The sequence below is a fragment of the Emys orbicularis genome, chromosome 20 (genome assembly GCF_028017835.1).
Source record: "Emys orbicularis isolate rEmyOrb1 chromosome 20, rEmyOrb1.hap1, whole genome shotgun sequence".
In the NCBI taxonomy this organism is placed as follows: Eukaryota; Metazoa; Chordata; order Testudines; family Emydidae; genus Emys; species Emys orbicularis.
Window position 1 is genome coordinate 18,406,589 of NC_088702.1, and position 22,449 is coordinate 18,429,037.

A 22,449-nucleotide genomic window follows, 5' to 3' on the forward strand; every position below is an offset into this window, starting at 1 on the left:
TGCATTCGATACCACACAATCATATTATAAGGATGAACATGGGGGTGCAGGGTGTTCCCAATAGCTACAGAACATCACAGGTATTTCCACTGTTTTTTGTAAAGTTGATATAGAAAAAAAAATACCCAATCCCTGCATTTCGGTGCTATTTATTCCCAGTCGAGCTCTCCAGTGGAGTGATGGCCACGTCAACACAGTTGGGGGTCTGGCCCCATTCATTCCAATGGAGCTATGGCCAATTGGCCCCAGCATAGGTGCTGACTCCATGGGTGGTCTGGGGCTGGAGCACCCACTGGGAAAAATGGTGGGTGCTGAGCACTCACCGGCAGCCCCCCATCAGTGTTTCCCCCTCCGTCCCCGCGCCTCCCGCTTGCCACAATCAGCTGTTTCATGGTGCAGGAGGCTGGAGGAAGGGAAGAGGAGCGAGGACGCAGTGCACTCAGGTGTGGGAAAAGGTGGGCATGGTAGGGGTGTGGCCTTGAGGGAAGGCGGGGAGTGGGGGTGGGGCCTGGGGCAGAGCCAGGGATCGAGCACCCCCTGGCACAATGGAAAGTCGGCACTTGTGGACCCCCGCTGGGATCTGGCCCTGTTGAGCGATGGCGTCTCTTTGTGTTTAAGGTCCCGGCCGTGCAGAGAGGTCCCCGGCTGGTCGGGATTTCGGCGGAGCTCAGTGGGAACCAGCTCGGGGAGAGTCCAACTGGCTGTAAATATCCTGTGATGGTCCTTGGAGTTCCTGTAGCCCAAACAGAGAGCCAGTGAGATCCCTGCTCAACGGGCCCCAGGGCCAGCGGGGTGGGTGCCGCCAGGACCGGACACTCTGTGGCTGCGGGAATCTCCCCTGAGCCGGTAGCAGGACGGGGTCTGACACACACACACTCGGGCAGCGCCGGTTCCACCCAGCAGGGGGCAGGGATTTGCACTGCGGGGGATGGGGAGGCTGCAGCCGCACACCCCCCCCAGCCAGCAGGGGGCAGCGGAGTCCCGGGGGGGGGGGCGGAGGGTAACAGACCCTGCACTCACCTCATAGGGTGACTCCGTTTCTGGCGTGAGGGAAAGCTCAGCACCTCGTGGGAAAGGGAGAATAGTTTCTGTTATTAGATCCGGGTCCCCCCAAACCACCAGCCCCCTGAATCCCCCAAGTGTCTCCCACCAGCCCCCCACACCCTCGGACCCCCACCCCCTGACTCCCCCCAAATGTCTCCTACGAGCCCCCCACAGCACCAGCCCCCTGAATACACCCTAGTATCTCCCACCAGCCCCCCTAAACCTCCAGCCTCCCTACCCTCTGACTGCCCCCAAATGTCTCCTACAAGCTCCCCCACACCACCAGCCCCCTGAATACACCCTAGTATCTCCCAACAGCACCCCTAAACCACCAGCCCCTGGATCCCCACAAGTGTCTCATGAGCCCCCCAAACCAGCAGCCGCCCACCCCCTGTAGCCTTTATTTCTATTTAACGTGAAGGCCAGTGATGTGACATTACAGCAGTGAGGGGCTGGCGCTGGCGGCTACTGTCTCCGTTCAGCAGAGTCACCTCGGCCTGGTTACATCCAGCGTCACCGGGACACAGGGAGGCCAAGGCCAGTAACACAGACAGTGGCAGGAACAAGGTCCCCTGTCTCTGCTCAATTGTATTAAAGTCACCAGCTGAGTTATGACTGTCACCGCGTGTCCGACTCCTAGAGCGATCCATGCACCAGTGATAGCTGCACACGGACTCGCAGCCTCCCACACAGTGCGAGGGGCTGCTGGGTCTCCCCTGGATGGATCGTCAGGAGAGGGATGGGTCCCGCTCGAGTTTTCTCATAGGAAGCTCAATTTCCCCGCTCTGGGTCCCCCCTTTTTGTAAGGTGAGTCTGCCTATAGTGACCTTCTGTGCAGGTACCTGAAAGTTTCACCCCACTTTTCCCTTATGGGTCTGTGTCCCCATGACACTTACGGCCCCCCAATTTCTATAGGTGGGGCCCTACCAAATTCATGGCCATGAAAAATGCGCCACGGACCGTGAAATCTGGTCTTTTATGTGCTTTTACCCTGTACAATACAGATTTCACGGGGGAGACCAGCGTTTCTCAAAGTGCGGATCCTGACTCAAAAGGGAGTTGCAGGGGGAGTCACAAGGTTATTTTAGGGGGGTCTTGGTATTGCCACTCTTACTTCTGCGCTGCCTTCAGAGCTGGCTGGCCGAAGAGTGGCAGTTGGTAGCCGGAGAGCGGCGGCTTTGGCCAAGTGTTGAGCTCTGAAGGCAGCGCCGCCGCCAGCAGCAGCGCAGAAGTAAGGGTAGCAGTACCACAACCCCCTTACAATAACCTTGCAACCCCCCCCCCCAACCCTCCCGTCCTCTTTGGGTCAGGATCCTACAATTACAACACCGTGAAATTTCAGTTTTAAATAGCGGAACTCATGAAATTTACTATTTTTACAATCCTATGACCGGGAAATTGACCAAAATGGACTATGAATTTGGTAGGGCCCTCGCTATAGGTTGTGTAGATTCTCTTTGTTCTCATTAAAAAGAACAGGAGTACTTGTGGCACCTTAGAGACTAACAAATTTATTACAGCATAAGCTTTCGTGGGCTACAACCCACTTCTTCGGATGCACGTTCTCATTAACACTGACACACAACCTGTAGCCTGTGGTGCAGACACATGTTGGAGCCAGATGTGCCGCTACAGCATTTTTGTGATTTAAAGTTAATCTTCGGGCTGATTGTTTGTATCATTGCCCTTTGGTGCCTCTTTTCCCAGCATCTCAGGACATCGGGTTTTCCTTCGCTCACTTACGTCTGTCGGCATTTCTTAGCTCCGAGGCCCAAAATAGCGAAGCTAAAATCTTGCAGGCCTCGGCCTACAGGCCTTGCGTTTCAGCCTTCCTGCCTTAGCTCTCTAATACAGCGGTTCTCAAACTGTGGGTCGGGACCTGATTTTAATGGGGTCGCCAGGGCCAGCATTAGACTTGCTGGGACTCAGGGACCCAGCTCCAGCCCCACCTGGAACGGCAGGGCTCAGACTGTGGCCCCCTCTCCAGCCCACCCGGGGTGGGGGGGGGGCGCTCGGGCTCTGCCCCCTCCCGGGGTTGCAGTAACTCTGTGGTCAGAAAGGGGTCACGGTGCAATGGAGTCTGAGAACTGCTGCTCTAATACATGGTTATTCCTGCTAAATACTGATCAGTCTTAGACCTCTATAGCCCTACAGCTCCCCTCTACTGACCAGACAGTGATTGTATGTTAATGAATCATAACAGCATGCAATAAATGAATCATAAACTAAAATCATTGGCTGCATCCCTGCATTCCCCCAAGTGTCTCCCCCCAACCATCCCAGACCACCATCCCCCACCCCCTGTATTTCCCCATCTCCCACCAGCACCCCACATATCACCCCACGTGTCTCAACATTCCCCCAGCCTTGTGTTCTCCCAGATATCTTCCACCAGACTCCCAAACCACCAGCCTCCTCATTGTGTTTCCTCAAGTGTCTTCCACCCCCCCCCAAACCATGAGCCTCTGCCTCCCTTGAATCACCCACAGTGTCTCCCCCCAAAACACTGGTCCCAATCCCCCAAATTCTCCCATGTGTCTCCCACCAGCCCCCCCAAATCACCAACCCCCTGCACCAGCCCCATCCCTGTTCCCACCCACCCAGCCCAGCTCTTACCCTCCGCAGACCCCTTGGCTCCCGCCTGCCGCCGGCCTCTCACAAGCAGGTAACAAACCCCCACATTAACGAGGATGATGAGGAGCAGGACGGCAACCACAACGCTGGCCACAAGGACGGGGTACAGAGATTGGCAGTTGCTACAGCCTGATGAAAGACAGGAGCTGGTGTCACCAGTGTGGGGCGCTGACAGCCCGGCCCAGCCCAGCCCGACCCGGGCAGCACGGAGCCCGACGGGATCAGAACCCACAGCCCAAGGGTTTCCCAGCCTGCGTGTTGGGCATTCCCCAGCCAGGCCCCCGGGGTACCAGGGACTCTCAGGACCTTCCGGGGACACCTGGCGTTATCCTGGTACCAGGCGAGGTGATGTTGGCAGGGACACTGCTGCTGAAGCGGCAGGTTAAATTCACTGGGTCCCCTTTGTGCGGGTCAGCGCCGGGTGTAGCCGTGATGTTTGTGCCTTTAGGGGCGTCTGGAAATGGGGGGACAAAGGAGCCGGGAAAAGGACGAGAAAAATGGGGTTGTGTGTCCCGGGCTGGTATCGCTTTAACTAGGCGGTGAGCCTCTGGGGCGCTCACCGTGTTCACACTTTAGAAAGCAGCCGTGTGTGCGGGTAGCTCGGCCTGGCCGCTGCGTGTGGTTAACAGACACATGTATTGGGGCCCTGCCGGCTGGTGGGGTCCCTCCCCTGATCATCGTCACTGAAAAGGCAAACGACACTTGGCCGAGTGGGAGGGGCTCTGGGGCAAACGGGCACTTTTCAGAGACAGAGTGGCGGGGGGCCTGGCCCAGAGGGGGGAAGGGTTTCAGGGCAGGGGGTGAGGGGCAGGGCCTGGCCCATGTGGTTCCAGGGCGCCAGAACAGGCAGGGTGGCAGGGGGATAAGGGACGGGGGTCCCCAAGAAGGATCTGGGGGCACACGGTAGGTGTGTGTGGGCAGGGCATTTCCCAGACAGGAAGGGGGCCACAGGTCACGTGCCCAGCCCCCTTCAGTCTAGTCCATCCAATGCATCCCATTAGTTCACCCCCCCTCACTTCAGTCCCCCTAAATCTCACAGCCAGCCTCCCCGAGACCTCTGGCAAAGGCAGTGATGGGCACAGGGACGGATGATCCATAGAAACTAAGGGCAGAAGGACCAGCTGGGTGACACAGGCCCCAGGACCTCCCTGAATTCATTCCTGTTTGAACGAGAGCAGATCCTTTAGCAAAACATCCCAGCGTGATTTAAACATTCCCCGGGATGGAGAATCCACCACATCCCGAGATTGTTGTTTCAATGGCAAATTCTCCTCCCTGTTCAACATTTGCACCTTATTGCCAGTCTGAGGGCAGGTCTACACTAACCCCCCAATTCGAACTAAGGTACGCAACTTCAGCTACGTGAATAACGTAGCTGAAGTTCGAAGTACCTTAGTTCGAACTTACCTCCGTCCAGACGCGGCAGGCAGGCTCCCCCGTCGACTTCGCGTACTCCTCTCGTCGAGCTGGAGTACCGCAGTCGACGGCGAGCACTTCCGGGTTCGACTTATCGCGTCCAGACAAGACGCGATGAGTCGAACCCAGAAGTTTGATTTGCTTGCCGCCGAACTACCAGGTAAGTGTAGACCTACCCTAAATTTGTCTAGATTCAGCTTCCAGCCCCTGGATCTCGGTCTGCTCGGCTGCTGGGCCCATGATCAATGTTCTCTTCTCCGCGTAGGATCTTCCAGATGGGGCTCACGTCCCCCCTTCCCTTTCCCTTGGTGCAGCTAAACAGACGGAGTCCTGGAGCCTCTCACCCTAGGGCAGGTTTTCCAACCCCTGACTCCTTCTCCTGGCTCTTCTCTGACCCCTCCCCAGCTGATCAGCACCTCCTGGGAGTGCAGGCCCCAGAACTGGGCACAGGACTCCGGCCGCGGTCGCACCAGGGCCAGTTCCAGAGGGAAAATCCCCTCTCTGCTCGATTCCAGATTGCCCTGTTCATGCACCCCGGGATCGCGCTAGCCCTGCTGGCCACCACAGCGCTGGTAGCCCCTGGTGAGCTCGTGATCCACCGCGATCGCCACGACGACCCTCCCGCGCTGGGCCTACGGCACAAAGGCACAACCCCAGCCCCTCCCCCACCCCGGAGCTCTCTTTTCACACGTCCCCGGCACTTACACAGGACAGTGATGGTGATGGGGGGGGACAGGGACTGGCCAATCCCATTGGCAGCCTGGCAGCGATATCGCCCAGCATCCTCCGCCGTGATGATCTTCAACACCATTTCCTGCCGGGATCCCTCCAGCTGCCGGCTGCCCCGGTACCAGGCGTAGGAGTTGGGGGCGGGGAGGCTGCTGGTGTAACTGCACGTTAGTGTCACCGATTCCCCTTCCCGCGGGCTGGTGCCCGGCACTGCCGTAACGTGGACACCTGTGGGGGAGTCTGGGGGGCGAGACAGAGACACGGGGCGTGAACAGAGAGAGACAGAGTGGGGGGGACCTGGCCCGGAGGGGGGAAGGCATCCAGGGCAGGGGGTGAGGGGCAGGGCCTGGCCCATGTGGCTTCAGGGGGCGAGAACAGGCAGGGTGGCAGGGGGATAAGGGGCAGGGGTCCCCCAGAAAGTTCTGGGGGCACAAGGCAGTTGTGGGTGGGGGACAGGGCCTGGCCCAGAGCAAGCTGGGGGCCTGGGGCAGGTGAGGGGTGTGACAGGGCCTGGCCCATATGGGGCTGGGGGGTCTGTTGGGGGCAGAGGCTGTCCCAGAGGGGTCCGGGGACACAAATCAGATCGAGGGGCAGGGCCTGGCACAGAGGTGGCTGGACACCCAGGAAGGTGGGAGGGGACAGCTCAATGTGGAATGGGGCCCCCGGGTCAGGTTGGGGGAGGGGCAGTGGCCCGGAGGGGGCTGGGGACCCAGGGCAGGTGTGGGGGGGACACAAACTGAATTTGTTGCTGATGGGCCCAGACATGGGAGCGATACAGAGGAGCAGGGGGGCCCAGCCCAGAGCCAGCAGCACTGGGGGCGACCAAACCTGGGTATTAGGAGGCGGGGCAGGAATATGAGGCTGGGGCTGATGAGGTGGGCGCAGCAAAGCAGGGGGGACGAGGTGGGAGGGACGGAGCAGGGGGGACGAGATGAGGGGCTGCAGGGCTGCTCCAGGAGGCCGTGTGGGGAGCATCGGGGGCTGCGGGGGAGGAGGCTCTCGCCAGCCCTCGCTACTTACGCTGAACTTCGACCGATTCCCTCGCAGAGAGGCTCAGATACCCCCAGCCGGGGCCGGAGACCCAGACCCCGCACGCGTAGCTCCCTCCGTCAGAGACGGCTGCCTTGTCAACACGTAAATCCTGCCCGGCTTCTGACAGCCACACGTCCCCGCGGGACCAGACGTACCCGGCGATGGGCCACAGGGCAGCAGCCCGGCAGTGCAGGGTAAAACCATCGCCTTCCCTTAGCGCTGCCTTCCCTGCCGGCCACGAAACCGCAACCCTGGGCACGTTGGGGGCGACTGAGGGCGAGAGTCGGGAGAGAGTTCGTCAGCGGGGCCCCGGGACTGAACGAAGGGGCAGGTCCCTCCCCGTCCAGTCCCACGAGGCAAGAATAGTTGCTAGAGCCAGATGACAGTTTTTGACGGAATAGAACCCAGGAGTCCTGATTCCCAGCCCCCCTGCTCTCACCCACAGACCCACTCCCCTCCCAGAGCTGGGGAAAGAACCCAGGAGTCCTGGCACTGAGTCTCACCCACTTTAACCCCTAGACCACCCTCATCCAAGAACTGGGGATAGAACCCAGGAGTCCTGGCTCCCACTCCCCCTGCTCTAACCATGCCATGTCTAGCAGCAGATCTCACCTGTCCCCGGGGGCTGGGATTTGTCAGAGTCACACTCATCCCTGTATCCATCCACCTGGCATCTCAGCGCCGTGCCGGGGTGCAGCTGGGACGGGGATATTAGCCGCTCCATCGCCCTTGCCTCGCCCGGGGTTTGCCCTGGGCTCCACCGCGCACCATCTCGGTCGTACCAGGAGGGGCGATGGGGGCAGGCGGCCCCCACGTAGCAGGTGAGGGAGGGTCCCGGTTCCATTCGGCGCCCCAGGGAGGGCTGGCACGGATGGGCTGTGAGGAGAGGAGGGGTCAGGAGCCATTGATCCCTGCTGGGGCCCTGGGGCTGGCAGCGCTCCCAGGGGCCGCGGCCTGGCTGCAGAGCGGGGAGCAGCCCCCAGGGGGCGGGCGCGGCCCAGCCTGGGAGCTCGGCTGGCCGGGGCTATGAGGGCTCGTGGCAATGGGGGAGAGCAGCAAAAGTTGGCCTGAGACACGGGGAGCGCTGGGTCTGCCCGGAGGGGCACAGCCACCAGTGCGGGGCACCACATATCAGGCCTCAGAGTAGAGCCCTAAGCGGGACTGTTTTTAATTCTGTCCCGTTCCTGTTATTCAAGTGCTCGGCTTTGTTTATTGCATTTTCAGCCCCCTCCCAGCCACAAAAACCTTCGATCCCGCAAATCCCGCAAGAGAGACAGATTCCCCCATGCTGCTAAAAACCAACCAACCGACCGACAGAAACCGGTGGGTGAAGATATGATCGATACCAACGGAATTCAGACACAATTCTTACCACTACAAGAACAAAACAAATCTTGCTTGAGCCAGGTACAAACACACTGTAACTCCTGTTATCATAGAACGCGTCTCTGAGCTGACTTGGGCTGGTGCATTTCCCCAGATTTGGAGCGAGGGAGATAAACACGGAGAGGAACTTCACCGAGAAGTCTGAAGGAATGCCTAACATAGTGAATGCTAATGGCGAGGAGGTAGATTTAGCAGATAAAATAAAAAAAGAACAAGTTAAACATCACTTAGAAAAGTTAGATGCCTGCAAGTCACCAGGGCCTGATGAAATGCATCCTAGAATACTCAAGTAGCTAATAGAGGAGGTATCTGAGCCTCTAGCTATTATCTTTGGAAAATCATGGGAGACGGGAGAGATGCCAGAAGACTGGAAAAGGGCAAATACAGTGCCCATCTATAAAAAGGGAAATAAAAACAACCCAGGAAACTACAGACCAGTTAGTTTAACTTCTGTGCCAGGGAAGATAATGGAGCAAGTAATTAAGGAAATCATCTGCAAACACTTGGAAGGTAGTAAGGTGATAGGGAATAGCCAGCATGGATTTGTAAAGAACAAATCATGTCAAACCAATCTGATAGCTTTCTTTGATAGGATAACGAGTCTTGTGGATAAGGGAGAAGCTGTGGATGTGGTATACCTAGACTTTAGTAAGGCATTTAATACGGTCTCGCATGATATTCTTATCGATAAACTAGGCAAATACAATTTAGATGGGGCTACTATAAGGTGGGTGCATAACTGGCTGGATAACCGTACTCAGAGAGTTGTTATTAATGGTTCCCAATCCTGCTGGAAAGGCATAACGAGTGGGGTTCTGCAGGGGTCTGTTTTGGGACCGGCTCTGTTCAATATTTTCATTAACGACTTAGATATTGGCATAGAAAGTACGCTTATTAAGTTTGCAGATGATACCAAACTGGGAGGGATTGCAACTGCTTTGGAGGATAGGGTCATAATTCAAAATGATCTGGACAAATTGGAGAAATGGTCTGAGTTAAACAGGATGAAGTTTAACAAAGACAAATGCAAAGTGCTCCACTTAGGAAGGAACAATCAGTTTCACACATACAGAATGGGAAGAGACTGTCTAGGAAGGAGTATGGCAGAAAGGGATCTAGGGGTTATAGTGGACCACAAGCTAAATATGAGTCAACAGTGTGATGCTGTTGCAAAAAAAGCAAACATGATTCTGGGATGCATTAACAGGTGTGTTGTGAGCAAGACACGAGAAGTCATTCTTCCGCTCTACTCTGCACTGGTTAGGCCTCAACTGGAGTATTGTGTCCAGTTCTGGGCACCACATTTCAAGAAAGATGTGGAGAAATTGGAGAGGGTCCAGAGAAGAGCAACAAGAATGATTAAAGGTCTTGAGAACATGACCTATGAAGGAAGGCTGAAAGAATTGGGTTTGTTTAGTTTGGAAAAGAGAAGACTGAGAGAGGACATGATAGCAGTTTTCAGGTATCTAAAAGGGTGTCATAAGGAGGAGGGAGAAAACTTGTTCACCTTAGCCTCTAAGGATAGAACAAGAAGCAATGGGCTTAAACTGCAGCAAGGGAGGTTTAGGTTGGACATTAGGAAAAAGTTCCTAACTGTCAGGGTGGTTAAACACTGGAATAAATTGCCTAAGGAGGTTTTGGAATCTCCATCTCTGGAGATATTTAAGAGTAGGTTCGATAAACGTCTATCAGGGATGATCTAGACCAGGCAACCTATGGCATGCGTGCCGAAGGCGGCACGCGAGCTGATTTTCAGTGGCATTCACACTGCCCGGGTCCTGGCCACCGGTCCGGGGGGCTCTGCATTTTAATTTAATTTTAAATGAAGCTTCTTAAACATTTTAAAAACCTTATTTACTTTACATACAATAGTTTAGTTATATATTATAGACTTATAGAAAAAGACCTTCTAAAAACGTTAAAATGTATTACTGGCCCACGAAACCTTAAATTAGAGTGAATAAATGAAGACTCGGCACACCACTTCTGAAAGGTTGCCGACCCCTGATCTAGACAGTATTCGGTCTTGCCATGAAGGCAGGGGACTGGACTCGAGGTCCCTTCCAGTCCTAGAATCTATGAATCTATGAAAGAGAAGCTCAAACAAAATATTTAGCAATTTCCCCAGTAGGCGACTCTCGGTACATTTATGAGATTTAGTGTTTTCCTGCCACTTACCGCAGCCTGGTTTATACCCACCCAATCCCACCCCCAACAAAGCACATTTTATCCGCTCCCGCTGTTCTGCCGGGGGGTCCTGCAGGGTCCCAGTCCCACTATCGGGCTCCACCTGAGAGCCCCTCACGCCTGCTGCATTACGCTGGCTGCAGGGTCAGTCTCAGCGGCTCTTCAGCACAGGCCAAGGGTTAGACAGAGTGACGGGGACGCGGGTCTGACAACACAGCCTAGGAGTCTGACCCACAAGTCCCCCCTGCTCTAACCACTACGCCCCACTTCCCCTAGAGCTGGGGAGAGAACCCAGGAGTCCTGGCTCCCAGCTCTAACCACTAACACCCCCCCCCCACACACACACACTTCCCCTAGAGCTAACCACTTGGATTTCAAAGCAAGGCAGAAATGTGTGTGTGTGTGTGTGTGTGCACGCACACGGGCGTGTGGTGCCTTCTCTGAGTGCATTGAACTGGGGGTGCTGGAAGGAACCTGGTTACCAGAGACATTGAGCCGCTGTCCTGGGTCACTCGTCCGTCCGTCACTGCTGCCATTGCGCACTGCTTCGAACCGGAAGCGGTAGGTGCCGTGATCGCTGGGGCGCAGCCCCGCCACCCGCAGGGAGCAGTTGTGCTGCAGGTCCCCCAGATAGCGGGCGCGGCCCTTGAAGGCAGCGTGGACATGAGTCTTGTCCTGGTAATACACGGTTTGATCACTGTCCCGTGTCCAGTTCACGACACTGACGTTCCACCCTGCGGGGTAGGTGAAGTTGCAGGGGATGGTCACGCAGGAGCCGACCCATCCATCGAGGGGCCCTGGTGCGAGTGTCACGCCCCACTCCTGGGCGTAGGTACCTGCTGGGGACAGGAATCGGGATCAGACCGGCGCCCGGCCCCAGCGAGTTGGGATTTTGGAGAGATCCCCCCCTCCCAACATCAGCCCGTCCCCTGCCCAGCAATTAATGACCCCAGCCCCCGAATCACTCCTGTCCCCCCGAGTTCTCCCATCAGTCCAGGCTGACCCCCTCCCCCACATCTGCCCAGCCCCCTTCAGTTCAGTCCATCCTCTGCATCCCATTAGTTCACCCCCCCTCAATTCAGCCCCCCAAATCCACTCAGCTCAGCTCCCCTGGCCACCCCCTTCAGTCCAACCCCCCTCAATTCAGCCCCCATTCCCCCAGCCCCTTCAGTTCAGCCACCTCATCCCTCCTCAATTTAATCCCTCTCAATTCAGCCCCCCAAATCCACCCTCAGTTCAGCACCCCCCCCAAAGCTGGGTGTCTGGCACTCACGCCGGAGGCCCTGACTGTAGGACGAGCCCCACAGGGGAGTGGTCAGAAACTTCCCATGCACAAGAAGCTGGGTGCAGACGCAGGCAGGGGCCAGCCGGGCCAGAGCTGGGTGGATGGGCAGGGCAGCGAGAAGCCCGGAGGCAGGACCTGGCGCAGGGAAAATGGCAGCCTGGGGGACAAGACCAGTTGAGACCCTCGCTGCTCAGCCCAGGGTGCTCAGGGCTAGACCAGGCTGACTCTGCCATGAGAACCAGGCGTGTTCTCCACCGGGGGGAAACCAGCAGCGAGGACCCGTCCGCTCAGGGTCAGGTTCAAGGCCAGACGCCCCCTAGGCTTGAACTGGAGCCGCTGGCGCGAGTGGCTGGGACGTCCCTGTGATGGAACCCGGTTCCGACCCCCTCCTGGCAGTGTAGACACACTCCCAGGGCTGGGAAACGGTCCCCGCCGGTCCCCTGGGCGGCAGCGCATCGCGTCTGTGTGAATTACTCACCGCTCAAAAGGCAAAAGACAGGGACCAGCACCAAGGCCATCTCCGTCCAGGACAGAGCGCTCAGCCGGCCTGGGAGGGGAAAGGGGCCGGGAATGAGTCACCTAAGGCTTGGAGACTGGCCCGATGGATCCATTTCATTTCCATTCCCGCGTGCTTTGCGGGCCGTGTATGCAGGGCTCACCCCTCGGAGGTGCAATGCAGCCACCTCTGGAGAGGGACACGTGGCTGTTTGGCAGCTCACAGCAACTCAAGGGACGGTTTCAGGACAGGACAGGAGGAAGGTTCCTGTGTGGAGCTGACACATGCAGGGAGATTCAGAGAGGGGGAAGGGAATAAACAATGTTGGGGTGTGGCAGGGACCCCAGGGGGATAGAGCCATGTGGGGGAAGGGTATCCCAGGCACAAGGGGGCAGGGTCGGGGTTCAGTGTCTCAGCTGGGAACAGCAAAGTCCCAGAAGCAGAGATCAGCCCTGACTGCGAGGGGAGAGACCCCTACCGAGCCCCCGTCCTTACCGTACAGCCCCCCCTAGCGCCACCCTGGTGCATTGGGGCCAGCACTGATTGAAATGGGAGAGTGCCCCCTACTGAGCCCCCCCCCGGCCCATCCTGCAGCTCCGCCCCCCCTAGCGCTTCCTCTGCTGCTTCCTCTCTGATAACTGGATTGTTTATCGGGTCCCGTCTCTCCGTGTATCTGTGACCACAGCCTGGGCAGAGCCAGTGTCTGATGTTACCCGACCGCTCTGAGAACGTTCGCTCTGGGAATGGGGCAACTGGCCAGCAAGGGTCTGAGGGCCCAGGTGTGTCTGGAAATATATTTTCCTTTGCAGAGCTGGGACTAGAACCCAGGAGTCCTGGCTCCCAGCTGCCCCTCCTTTAACCCAAATACCAGGCTCCCTCTCTGAACAGTAGCTTCAGCTGACGTGTTCTCCCCCCTAGGACCTCAGGTCCCTTCACAATCTGCCCAGCTGTTGAGCATTTCAACAAGCCGTGAAATGCAGCCTGGTCTGGGGTGGGGCACAAAAGCCATGTAACAGTGCAGGATGATGTTTCCCTGCCATGTTCGGTCCCCGTATCTTACACCACGAGCTCGTCCGGCAGGGACTGGCTCTCACGCCGTGTTTGGGAAGCACCCTGTATATTTACAGTGCTAGCACAGGCTGCTGTGGTCTAGTGGCTAGAACACAGCCTGGGACCCAGGTCTGTGGGTTCTCCTCCTAGATGTGCCATGGCCCTGCTGTACGACGATGAGCGACTCACTTCCCTGTTCTGTGATTCAGTTTTTCCTCCCACCTATTGTCTATTTTAATTGCCATTTCTTTGGGGCAGGGACTGTCTCTGGCTGTGTCCACACAGCACTCTGCTCACCAGGTCTTGATCTCAGCTGGGGCCCCACCCATAAGATTCTCTCACTGTTTAATCTCCTTTCAGTGATTTAGAGATTCGAAGAATCATTCTCCCCCTATCTGGCTTTTTGCCCCAAAACAAGGAGAAGCGGCTCTTACCTGGGCCTGGGCCTGAGTTAGTGACTGGGACTCCGGTCTGATCCCACCGCTAACACTAACGGGAGAGCAGGGAGGTTGGGGCAGGTAACTAGTAATCATATTCATCTACATCTGTGGCAATAGCCCCAGGCGCCGTGAGTGGCTGGTGGCTCAGGGGAGGAAAGGGAACCGTGATAGTGTGTTCCTGGCCTTTAAAGGAAATGTATTTGCTATTTAGGTGGCAATAAAGTCTAATGGTTAGAGTGGTTGTGGCACACTGTACTGCCAAGCCGCCCCTGGGACCCCCATATTCACCACTGTCCTATAATGATGATGTGTTGTGTACAAAGTCTGCCTGGTGAGGTATCAGTGTGAAAGGCTTGATCTGTTGAACATTAATGCCCTGCTGGATTGGATGTGCTGTCATTGCATGGGGATCTATGAAGTTTTGCTACGTGTGTGTTACTGAAATACTTTGTGAGTTGGGAACCCCCCACAACCAGCCTTTACATGTACAACAATGGAGCAGCCAGACGTGCTGATGGCCCATTAAAGGAATCCACAAGCCCAGGGACTATCCCAGGAACCGTAAACAATGGAAACTTCTCAGGCCCTGTCTAAACTGGCAAGTGTCTGTGCAGTAAAGCACATTGATCTCTCTTAAAAGGAAGTTTTAATCTTTGGCTTGGAAAATAAACAGGAGTAGTTATGATATAGCACCTGTTCAATACCTAAACTGAAGTCAAGGTTAGTACTATTGTCTCTCGAGGAAATAATGGAATAAAACACATAGGAACGTATTATCCACACCTCCCATTCCTCTCACCCCAAAATAGTTAATTGTGCTTGTTGCCTTCAAACAATTGATCAAGATAAGAAACAGCAGCAGATCATCAGCAAGAAGGCAGCTGCAATCAGACCATAGCAACCTTCTCTGATCTGAAGCTCATTAGTCATATTGCAGCAGAGGGTAGACTGGGAAGGGTTTCAGTTTTTCTGCCCCTTTCAGGGATTTTAACTCTATGACCACCGCACGCTCTAGGATTTCAGCCTTCAGCTTCTTCGTCAGCTCACAGGCTGCACACATGGCACCTTCAGTCGCAAGCAGGTCGTCAATGAGGGGGGAGGGATAGCTCAGTGGTTTGAGCGTTGGTTTGCTAAACCCAGCATTGTAAGTTCAATCCTTGAGGGGGCCACTTTGGGATCTGGGGCAAAATCGGTACTTAGTCCTGCTAGTGAAGGCAGGGGGCTGGACTCGATGACCTTTCAGGGTCCCTTCCAGTTCTAGGAGATAGGATATCTCCATTAATTTAAAGCAGCTTCCTACATGGTAACTCCCGAGGTGCACACACTGCCAAGCCACTTAGTGCACAGAAACAGCGGAGTTGTAAAAAACTCTGGAGAGGTGTAGAGTTTCTTGTGCCTCCATAATTCCTGTTGTGTGTCCCATAATTCCTGTTCTCACCGGTCATTGGTTTGCACTCTACTGCCCTGCCCTCAGGTGACCAACCATCATCCCCACCCAGGAAATTGCTTTGGAAATTTGAAAGTCCCCTTCCTGTTTGCTCGGTGACGTGTGCAGTGGTCTCAGCGCATCTTTCCAGGTGACCCTGCCTGCTCCACGCACCAGGTGATCCCCCGCTTGGAGCAATGAGACTGTTAAGAATGCTGGAGACACAACACAGTTCATGCAAACAAACATGGCTCTGGCATCATACTTTCTATTTAAGCAAGAGATACCACACACTACAAACTGGAGTCCAATGTTAGGTACATTGTCACTGGTTCCGAACAAGACCAGCAAATGCTCACTCTCTTTCTGCAAGGAACTCGACTGGCTAGAAGTATGTGGTGCCACAGTGAAAGACTTAACAGTGGAAAAAATGAAGAACTCTCTCACCACATTCAAAAATTTGCATACATGGCTGATGAATGCACCGATGCAAATGGGCATCAAGTATTAAGTCATTGCGTACATTATCTTGATGTCAGGGGTAGGCCAGTAGATGCATTTCTAGATGTTAAAGTTATAGAAGACACATCGGCTGCATCTGTGACAACCCACATCTTAGAAGAGTTAAATGCTTGTGTGACAAAGTGGGGGATTTTCTTGTTTGTTTTCTTGTTTTCGGAGGGGTTTCAATGGTTTGCATGCGGAGGGGGTGGGACTCAGTTTCCCTGGGTGTTACTGGTTTAACGAGGTGAGGGGAGAGGGAGTTTGTTGTACAGAGGACCGTAGAGAGGGCACGTGGGACCCCAGCCAACGGCCTGGAGGATGGATACCCCAGCGACCGGACCCGGAGACCCAGCTCAGGAATCGCAGCTGGTTCTGGCCAGTGGGCGGACAATGGGCTGCAGAGTGAGGAGCCAGTGACCTAACCAGCCGGTTCCAGCCAGAGGACAGAAGCGAGGAGAGGAGGCCCCAGTTTACGACCCTGTTTACCTGGAGAGAAGACAATGGACAGAGGTGCGGCTTGGGGCCCGGGATTTCAGATGCCCAGCTGGGAAGCAGGGGGGCTCTGGGCTGGAGAGGGGGAGCAGGCAGAGCCCACCTGGATGCAGAGAGACTGGGATGTGCTGGGCTGAGGGAGGCCAGGCCTGAGGCCCTGAGAGTTTCCTGTGCTGTGTTCAACTCTCAATAAATCCTCCTGTTTTATGCTGGCTGAGAGTCACTCCGGTCTAGAGAACAGGGTTGCATCAAGCCCTTCAGGGGTGGAGGCCCAGGGGGTCCAGAGCGAGTGGACTCCCTGAGGGGGCCCACGGCGAGAGACAGGCATGCTAAGGCTCAGAGAGGTGCGGTTCCAGGAGGTGGAGGGGCCTGATCCCGAGAGAGAGTGGACCCCCGAGAAGGGCTGTCGCACTGAAAGGGGCACCCCCCACGGACCGCACGGAGCCAAGAGTGGGCACGATCTGTGAGTCCGTGACAACGTGGTGTCAGAAGTGGGATTGGTCGTGGATGCACCCTGTAGACATGGGCTGCGAGTGCCGGCGCTTTGCAGTGAGCGGCTGCCAGCGATAGAACGAGGGTATTGAACGGAACCAGCCTGGAAATGGCCTAGAACCGGCTCCGTAAGAGCGACCTGGCCCGTCTCTGCAGGGAGAGGGGGCTGAGCGTGGGGAGGCTCACTAAGGAGCGGCTGATGGCTCAGCTTGTAGAGAATGACCAGTCTGAGGCACAGGCTCCAGACCCAAGGGGGGCTTCCGGGGTGCCCGGAGAGCTGGCGAGTAGCCGGGGGGGGGGGCAGTCCGTGTAGTGACCGGGAGTGGGTCAGACCTGACTCCCCAGTCAGTACAGGGAGACCCCAGTCAGGTTCCCCCCTCGAGGAGCTGCGGAGATTGGAGCTGCAGCTGAAAGCAAAGGCGCTGGAGCTGGAGGAACGGAGACTGGCAGTCAGAGAGAGAGAGAGAACGAGCGGACCGTGTAGAACAGCGGAAGCACGAGTTGGAGTTGGAGGAGCGGCGGGCTAAGAGGGCCTGCTGGGGGGTAAGTGGGGAAGGGCCCCGAGATGCCGGTGTTGGGGGGAGTTTAGACACCAAACTGCTGCCCCAGTTCGAGGCGGGGGGGGATATTGATGCTTACCTCACAGCCTTTGAGAAGGCTTGTGATCTGTACCAGATTGACCCTGCAGACAGGCTTCGCTGTCTGACCCCCCGGCTGGGTCCCAAAGCCATACAGGCATTCAGCGAAATGGATGGTATTGAGACGGGGGACTATGACCTGTTCAAACAGGCTTTGCTGCTGAAGTTTGAACTGACCCCCGAGGCGTACAAGAAACGATTCCGGGGTGTACACAAGGCCTCAGGTGTCACTTATAAGGAAGTCACCAACTTGCTGGGGGAATATCTCCGCAAGTGGGGGAAGAGCGCAGGGACCAGTACCGCAGAGGATGTGTATAACCTGGTGGGGTTGGAGCAGCTGTAGGACATCTGCCCTCCAGACCTTAAGATGTGGCTAGTGGACCGGAAGCCCAAGGATCGGCGCCGTGCAGGGGCACTGGCAGATGAGTTTGCGGACAGCAAATCGGGGGCAGGAGGGAGACCCACATCGGGGACTCAGAAGAGGAGTCATCCCGAGACCCCTCCAAGGTGGGACTTGAGGGACCTGAAATGTAATTACTGTGGCCAAAAGGGACACAAGGTGGCACAGCGCCTGAAGATGAAGGAAATGGCAGCCAAGCAGAACCCGCGGAGTGTCAACTGGGTGGAAGCCCCCCGAGAGGGGGCACCACTGGTCTAGGGGGGTGAAGTCGAGAGGGCTGTGCCAGGGGGAGGGGGAGTGCCAATGTTATAGCCGATGCTATACCATGGGGCGGGGGCCCTGAACTTCCCCAGGTCACCGGCTAAGTGACCCTGCTCCGTTCAACCTCGAAGGGGGGAGAGATGTGACGAAGTGGGGGATTTTCTTGTTTGTTTTCTTGTTTTCGGTGGGGTTTCAATGGTTTGCATGCGGAGGGGGTGGGACTCAGTTTCCCTGGGTGTTACTGGTTTAACGAGGTGAGGGGAGAGGGAGTTTGTTGTTACAGAGGACCGGAGAGGGAACGTGGGACCCCAGCCAATGGCCTGGAGGATGGATACCCCAGCAACCGGTGACCTGAGACCCCGACCCGGAGACCCAGCTCAGGAGTTGCAGCCGGTTCTGGGCACTGGGAGGACAATGGGCTGCAGAGAGAGGAGCCAGTGACCTAACCAGCCGGTTCCAGCCAGAGGACAGAAGCGGGGAGTGGAGGCCCCAGTTTACAACCCTGTTTACCTGGAGAGAAGACAATGGACAGAGGCGGGGCTTGGGGCCCGGGATCTCAGATGCCCAGCTGGGAAGCAGGGGGGCTCTGGGCTGGAGAGGGGGAGCAGGCAGAGCCCACCTGGATGCAGAGAGACTGGGATGTGCTGGGCCTAGGGAGGCCAGGCCTGAGGCCCTGAGAGTTTCCTGTGCTGTGTTCAACTCTCAATAAATCCTCCTGTTTTATGCTGGCTGAGAGTCACTCCGGTCTAGAGAACAGGGTTGCATCAAGCCCTTCGGGGGTGGAGGCCCCGGGGGTCCAGAGCGAGTGGACTCCCTGAGGGGGCCCACAGCAGAGACAGATGTGCTAAGGCTCAGAGAGGTGCGGCTCCAGGAGGTGGAGGGGCCTGACCCCAAGAGAGAGTGGACCCCCGAGAAGGGCTGTCGTACTGAAAGGGGCACCCCCCATGGACCGCACGGGACCAAGAGTGGGCATGATCTGTGAGTCCGTGAGAGCTTGTCAATTGGACCCCAAATAGATGGCTGCTTGTGCATTTGATGGAGCTACAAACTTCTCTGGAAGACATGGTGGAGTACAAGCTTTGCTCAGAGAAAAGTGTAACCCTAATCTCTCCTATACGCACTGCAGAGGCCATCTACTCCAACTAGCGCTAGTATGAGCTGCAGACTCTTCAAAAGACATTTAAAAAGCTATAAATTTAATGTCTTCATTATATTCTTTTTTCAGCAAGAGTCCAAAAAGACTGAATATCTTGGGAAATATAGAAGATACCCTGGGACTGAAGTTCAATTAGTCCAACCTGGAAAAACCCGCTGGCTTTCTCATGAGTGATCCTTGGCTGTTGTCTTAAAATTACTCCAGCCGTTATTTCTGGCTTTGAAAAGTCTCTACCAAGATGGGATGGATCTAAGTAGTGAGGCTGGTGGGTTACTTTTGCTACTACGTTCAGAGAAGACTATTGACGTTCTCTCTCTCGTACGTCTACTGTTGAAACCACTTGGGTCATTAAACAATGTCATCCAGGCATCTGCTACAACAGCAGTAGATCTTTGTCCAGCAATAGAAGCTACATTTGGATCAATCAGAGAGCTATCCATTGAAAAAGTACTGGAAGAAGCAAAGACTTCAGTCAAGAAGTTGACTAATGAAGGCATTTATATTGAATCCTTAAGTGAAGAGGACAAGAAGTGTTTGTTAAGCCAGCTGAAAAAGTACACAGACTTGATTCTTTAAAATCTACAACAGCGACTTCTAGATTCTACTCAACCTCTACGGAGCTTTTACAGATCCCTGTCCTATAAAACACCGACAGTTGAGTGGAGTGAGGCACTACCAGCAATGGGGCTGCCATGTGCTCAGGACAGAATAGAGAATTTGAACACAGAGTGGAATATCATAGGACGAATGAATAAAGATTTGAACTTCAACTTCTTTTTTATAATCACTAGTGGCTCGACCTGATCTTTGTGCTATGTTTCCTGGGCTGAAAGAAGTAGGAATCCATCTCTTGCTACTCCCAGTCACAACAGCTACAGTTGAGCGTTCTTTTTCACCATTGAATAGAATTTTGTGTTCTGAAAGAAGTCGCCTTCTGCCTGATCATGTGACTGAACTAATGAGCATATCAATTGAAGGAATGGAAGTACTGGACATACGAGAAGCCACCAAAGATGAACGCATTGCATTCAAGAACTTCATTAACAGAGTTGTTCAAGAAGGATGTAGATGTTGTGCTTCATAAAAGGCTTGAGAAGCCAACTTTAATTTGTATGATGATTTTAAAACATGAGTTAAATCTAATAAAATGGTCATGAAACATTTCTCAGTTTTTACGATGGTGCCATACAGCCCACCTTCACCCTCACGGTCTCACCGCTCATCGGCCCTGACCCCTCCTCCTGTAAATTTGAACACCCCCCCCCCCATTTCAATTCCTGGGGAAAACACTGGCTGGGTGTGTCCCTGCCTGGGGATGGCTGTGTAAGGGCAGGACCTGCCAGAGGTTTGTTGCTTGTCACAGCATCACAGTGTGAGAGGGAGCCCAGGTTGGAAAGCCAGAGGGGTCAGCGGTACCCCAGTTCCAGGTTGCACCCCAGGGAACCCGTCACAGCGGCTGGGAGTCAGGACTCCTGGGTTCTATCCCCAGCTATGGGGGGGGGGTCTAGTGGGTTGGAGCGGTGGGGTTGGGAGTCAGGTCTCCTGGGTTCTATTCTTGGTTTTGCCCCTTTGCCCCTGGGGCGTGGGGACCCTCCTCTCACTCCGAGGGCTGAGCGGCTCCGCAGAGGCTTTGAGATCCCAGCTGGCCGGCGCTAGAACAGGACCAAGCCTCATCCCTTCACTAGGGTCTCTCAGAGCACGGGGGTCGTGATCCTTCGAACTCTGACCCAGCAGCCCCGTTTGGCCTGTGGCTGGGGAGTCTCTGGGGCTGGACGGGGTTAAAAGGAACAGGCACCACCACACACACACCCCGTGTAATCAGCGCTGGGGCTGAGCTTTCGCAATGTCCAGAGAAAGGGGAAGTTTCTCTGCCGCAGCCAGACAACAAAGTGAAAGGCTCCCACAGGAAAAATGGTGCATGGAGCCGGAACCCCCGAGTCCCAACTCTCAGCCCCCTGCTCTAACCATTAGACCCCACGCCCCTCCCCCAGCTGGGGATAAAAACCAGAAGTCCTGATTCTCAGTCACTGTAACCACTAGACCTTATTGCTACCAAACCAGCGAGTACGTTGCCTTTAAAGGCCAGGAACACACTATCACGGTTCCCTTTCCTCCCCTGAGCCACCAGCCACTCACAGCGCCTGGGGCTATTGCCACAGATGTAGATGAATATGATTCCTCGTTACCTGCCCCCAACATCCCTGCTTTCCCGTTAGTGTCAGCAGTGGGATCAGACCGGAGTCCCAGCCGCTAACCCAGGGCCAGGGCCCAGGTAAGAGCCGCTTTAACTTGTTTTGGGGAAAAAGCCAGATTTGGGGAGAATGATTCTTTGCATCTCTAAATCACTGAAAGGAGATTAAATGGTGAGAGTTTCTCATGGGAGGGGCCCCAGCTGGGATCATGGCCCCGTCGTGTCAGGTGCTGCCCAGACACAGGGAGAGACAGTCCCTGCCCCAAAGAAATTACAATTAAAATAGACAATAGGAGGGAGAGGAAACTGAGGCACAGAGGCGCAGTGACTGACCCGCTATTATATGGTGGGTCCATGACAGATCTAGGAGTAGAACCCGGGGCTCTGTCCCACTGCCGTGCTCTATCCACTGGGCCGCACTGTCACACCGTAACTGGGGGTAGCATTGAAAATACACTGGGGGCTTCCCAAACACGGCGTGAGAGCCAGTCTCCACCCAACAAGCTCACGGTGTGTAAGATATGGGGACTGAACACAGCAGGGCAACATTACCCTGTGCTGTAAAACAGCTGCCGTGCCCTACCCCAGAGCAGGCTGCATTTCACTGTGGGTTGAAAAGATCAACAACTGGGTGGGGTGTGAAGGTGTCTGAGATCATATTGGGGAGACCACAGGAGACTGATCAACGGTTCAGAGAGGGAGCATCGTGTTTGGGATAGAACTGGGGGCTAGGAGCCAGGACTGCTGGGTTCTAGTCCCAGCTCTGCAAAGGGAAATTTATTTTCAGACACACCCGGGCCTTCAGATCCTTGCTGGCCTGTTGCCCCATTACCCAGAAAGAACATTCTCAGAGCACTTGGGTAACATCAGACACTGGCTCTACCCAGATTGTGTTCACAGAGACGGGACCCGATAAACAGTCTAGTTATCAGAGAGGAAGCAGCAGAGGAAGCGCTAGGGGGTGTGGCGCTGCAGGATGCGCTGGGGGGCTCAGTAAGGGGCGCTATCCCCTCGCAGTCAGTTCTGGCCCCAATGCCCCAGGGTAGCGGTGGCGCTGGGGGGGCTGTGCTGCAAGGATGGGGGCTCTGTAGAGGGCTCTCCCCTTGCAGTCAGGGCTGATCTCTGCTTCTGGGGCTTTTCTGTTCCCAGCTGAGACACTGAACCCCGACCCTGCCCCTTGTGCCTGTGAT

At 55.5% G+C, this 22,449-nt stretch overlaps 1 protein-coding gene across 1 annotated transcript in view; it reads right to left on the reverse strand.

Moving 5' to 3' along the window:
- Positions 1-22,449, reverse strand: part of LOC135892215 (B-cell receptor CD22-like) — a 63,243-nt gene that overhangs the window by 695 nt on the left and 40,099 nt on the right. The window contains exons 8-11 of the mRNA XM_065419924.1: positions 5,800-6,063; positions 4,016-4,132; positions 3,661-3,807; positions 324-403 (exon numbers count right to left, since the gene is read on the reverse strand). Of these exons, the coding sequence (XP_065275996.1) occupies positions 324-403; positions 3,661-3,807; positions 4,016-4,132; positions 5,800-6,063 (608 nt within the window). The remainder of the gene's footprint in view (positions 1-323; positions 404-3,660; positions 3,808-4,015; positions 4,133-5,799; positions 6,064-22,449) is intronic.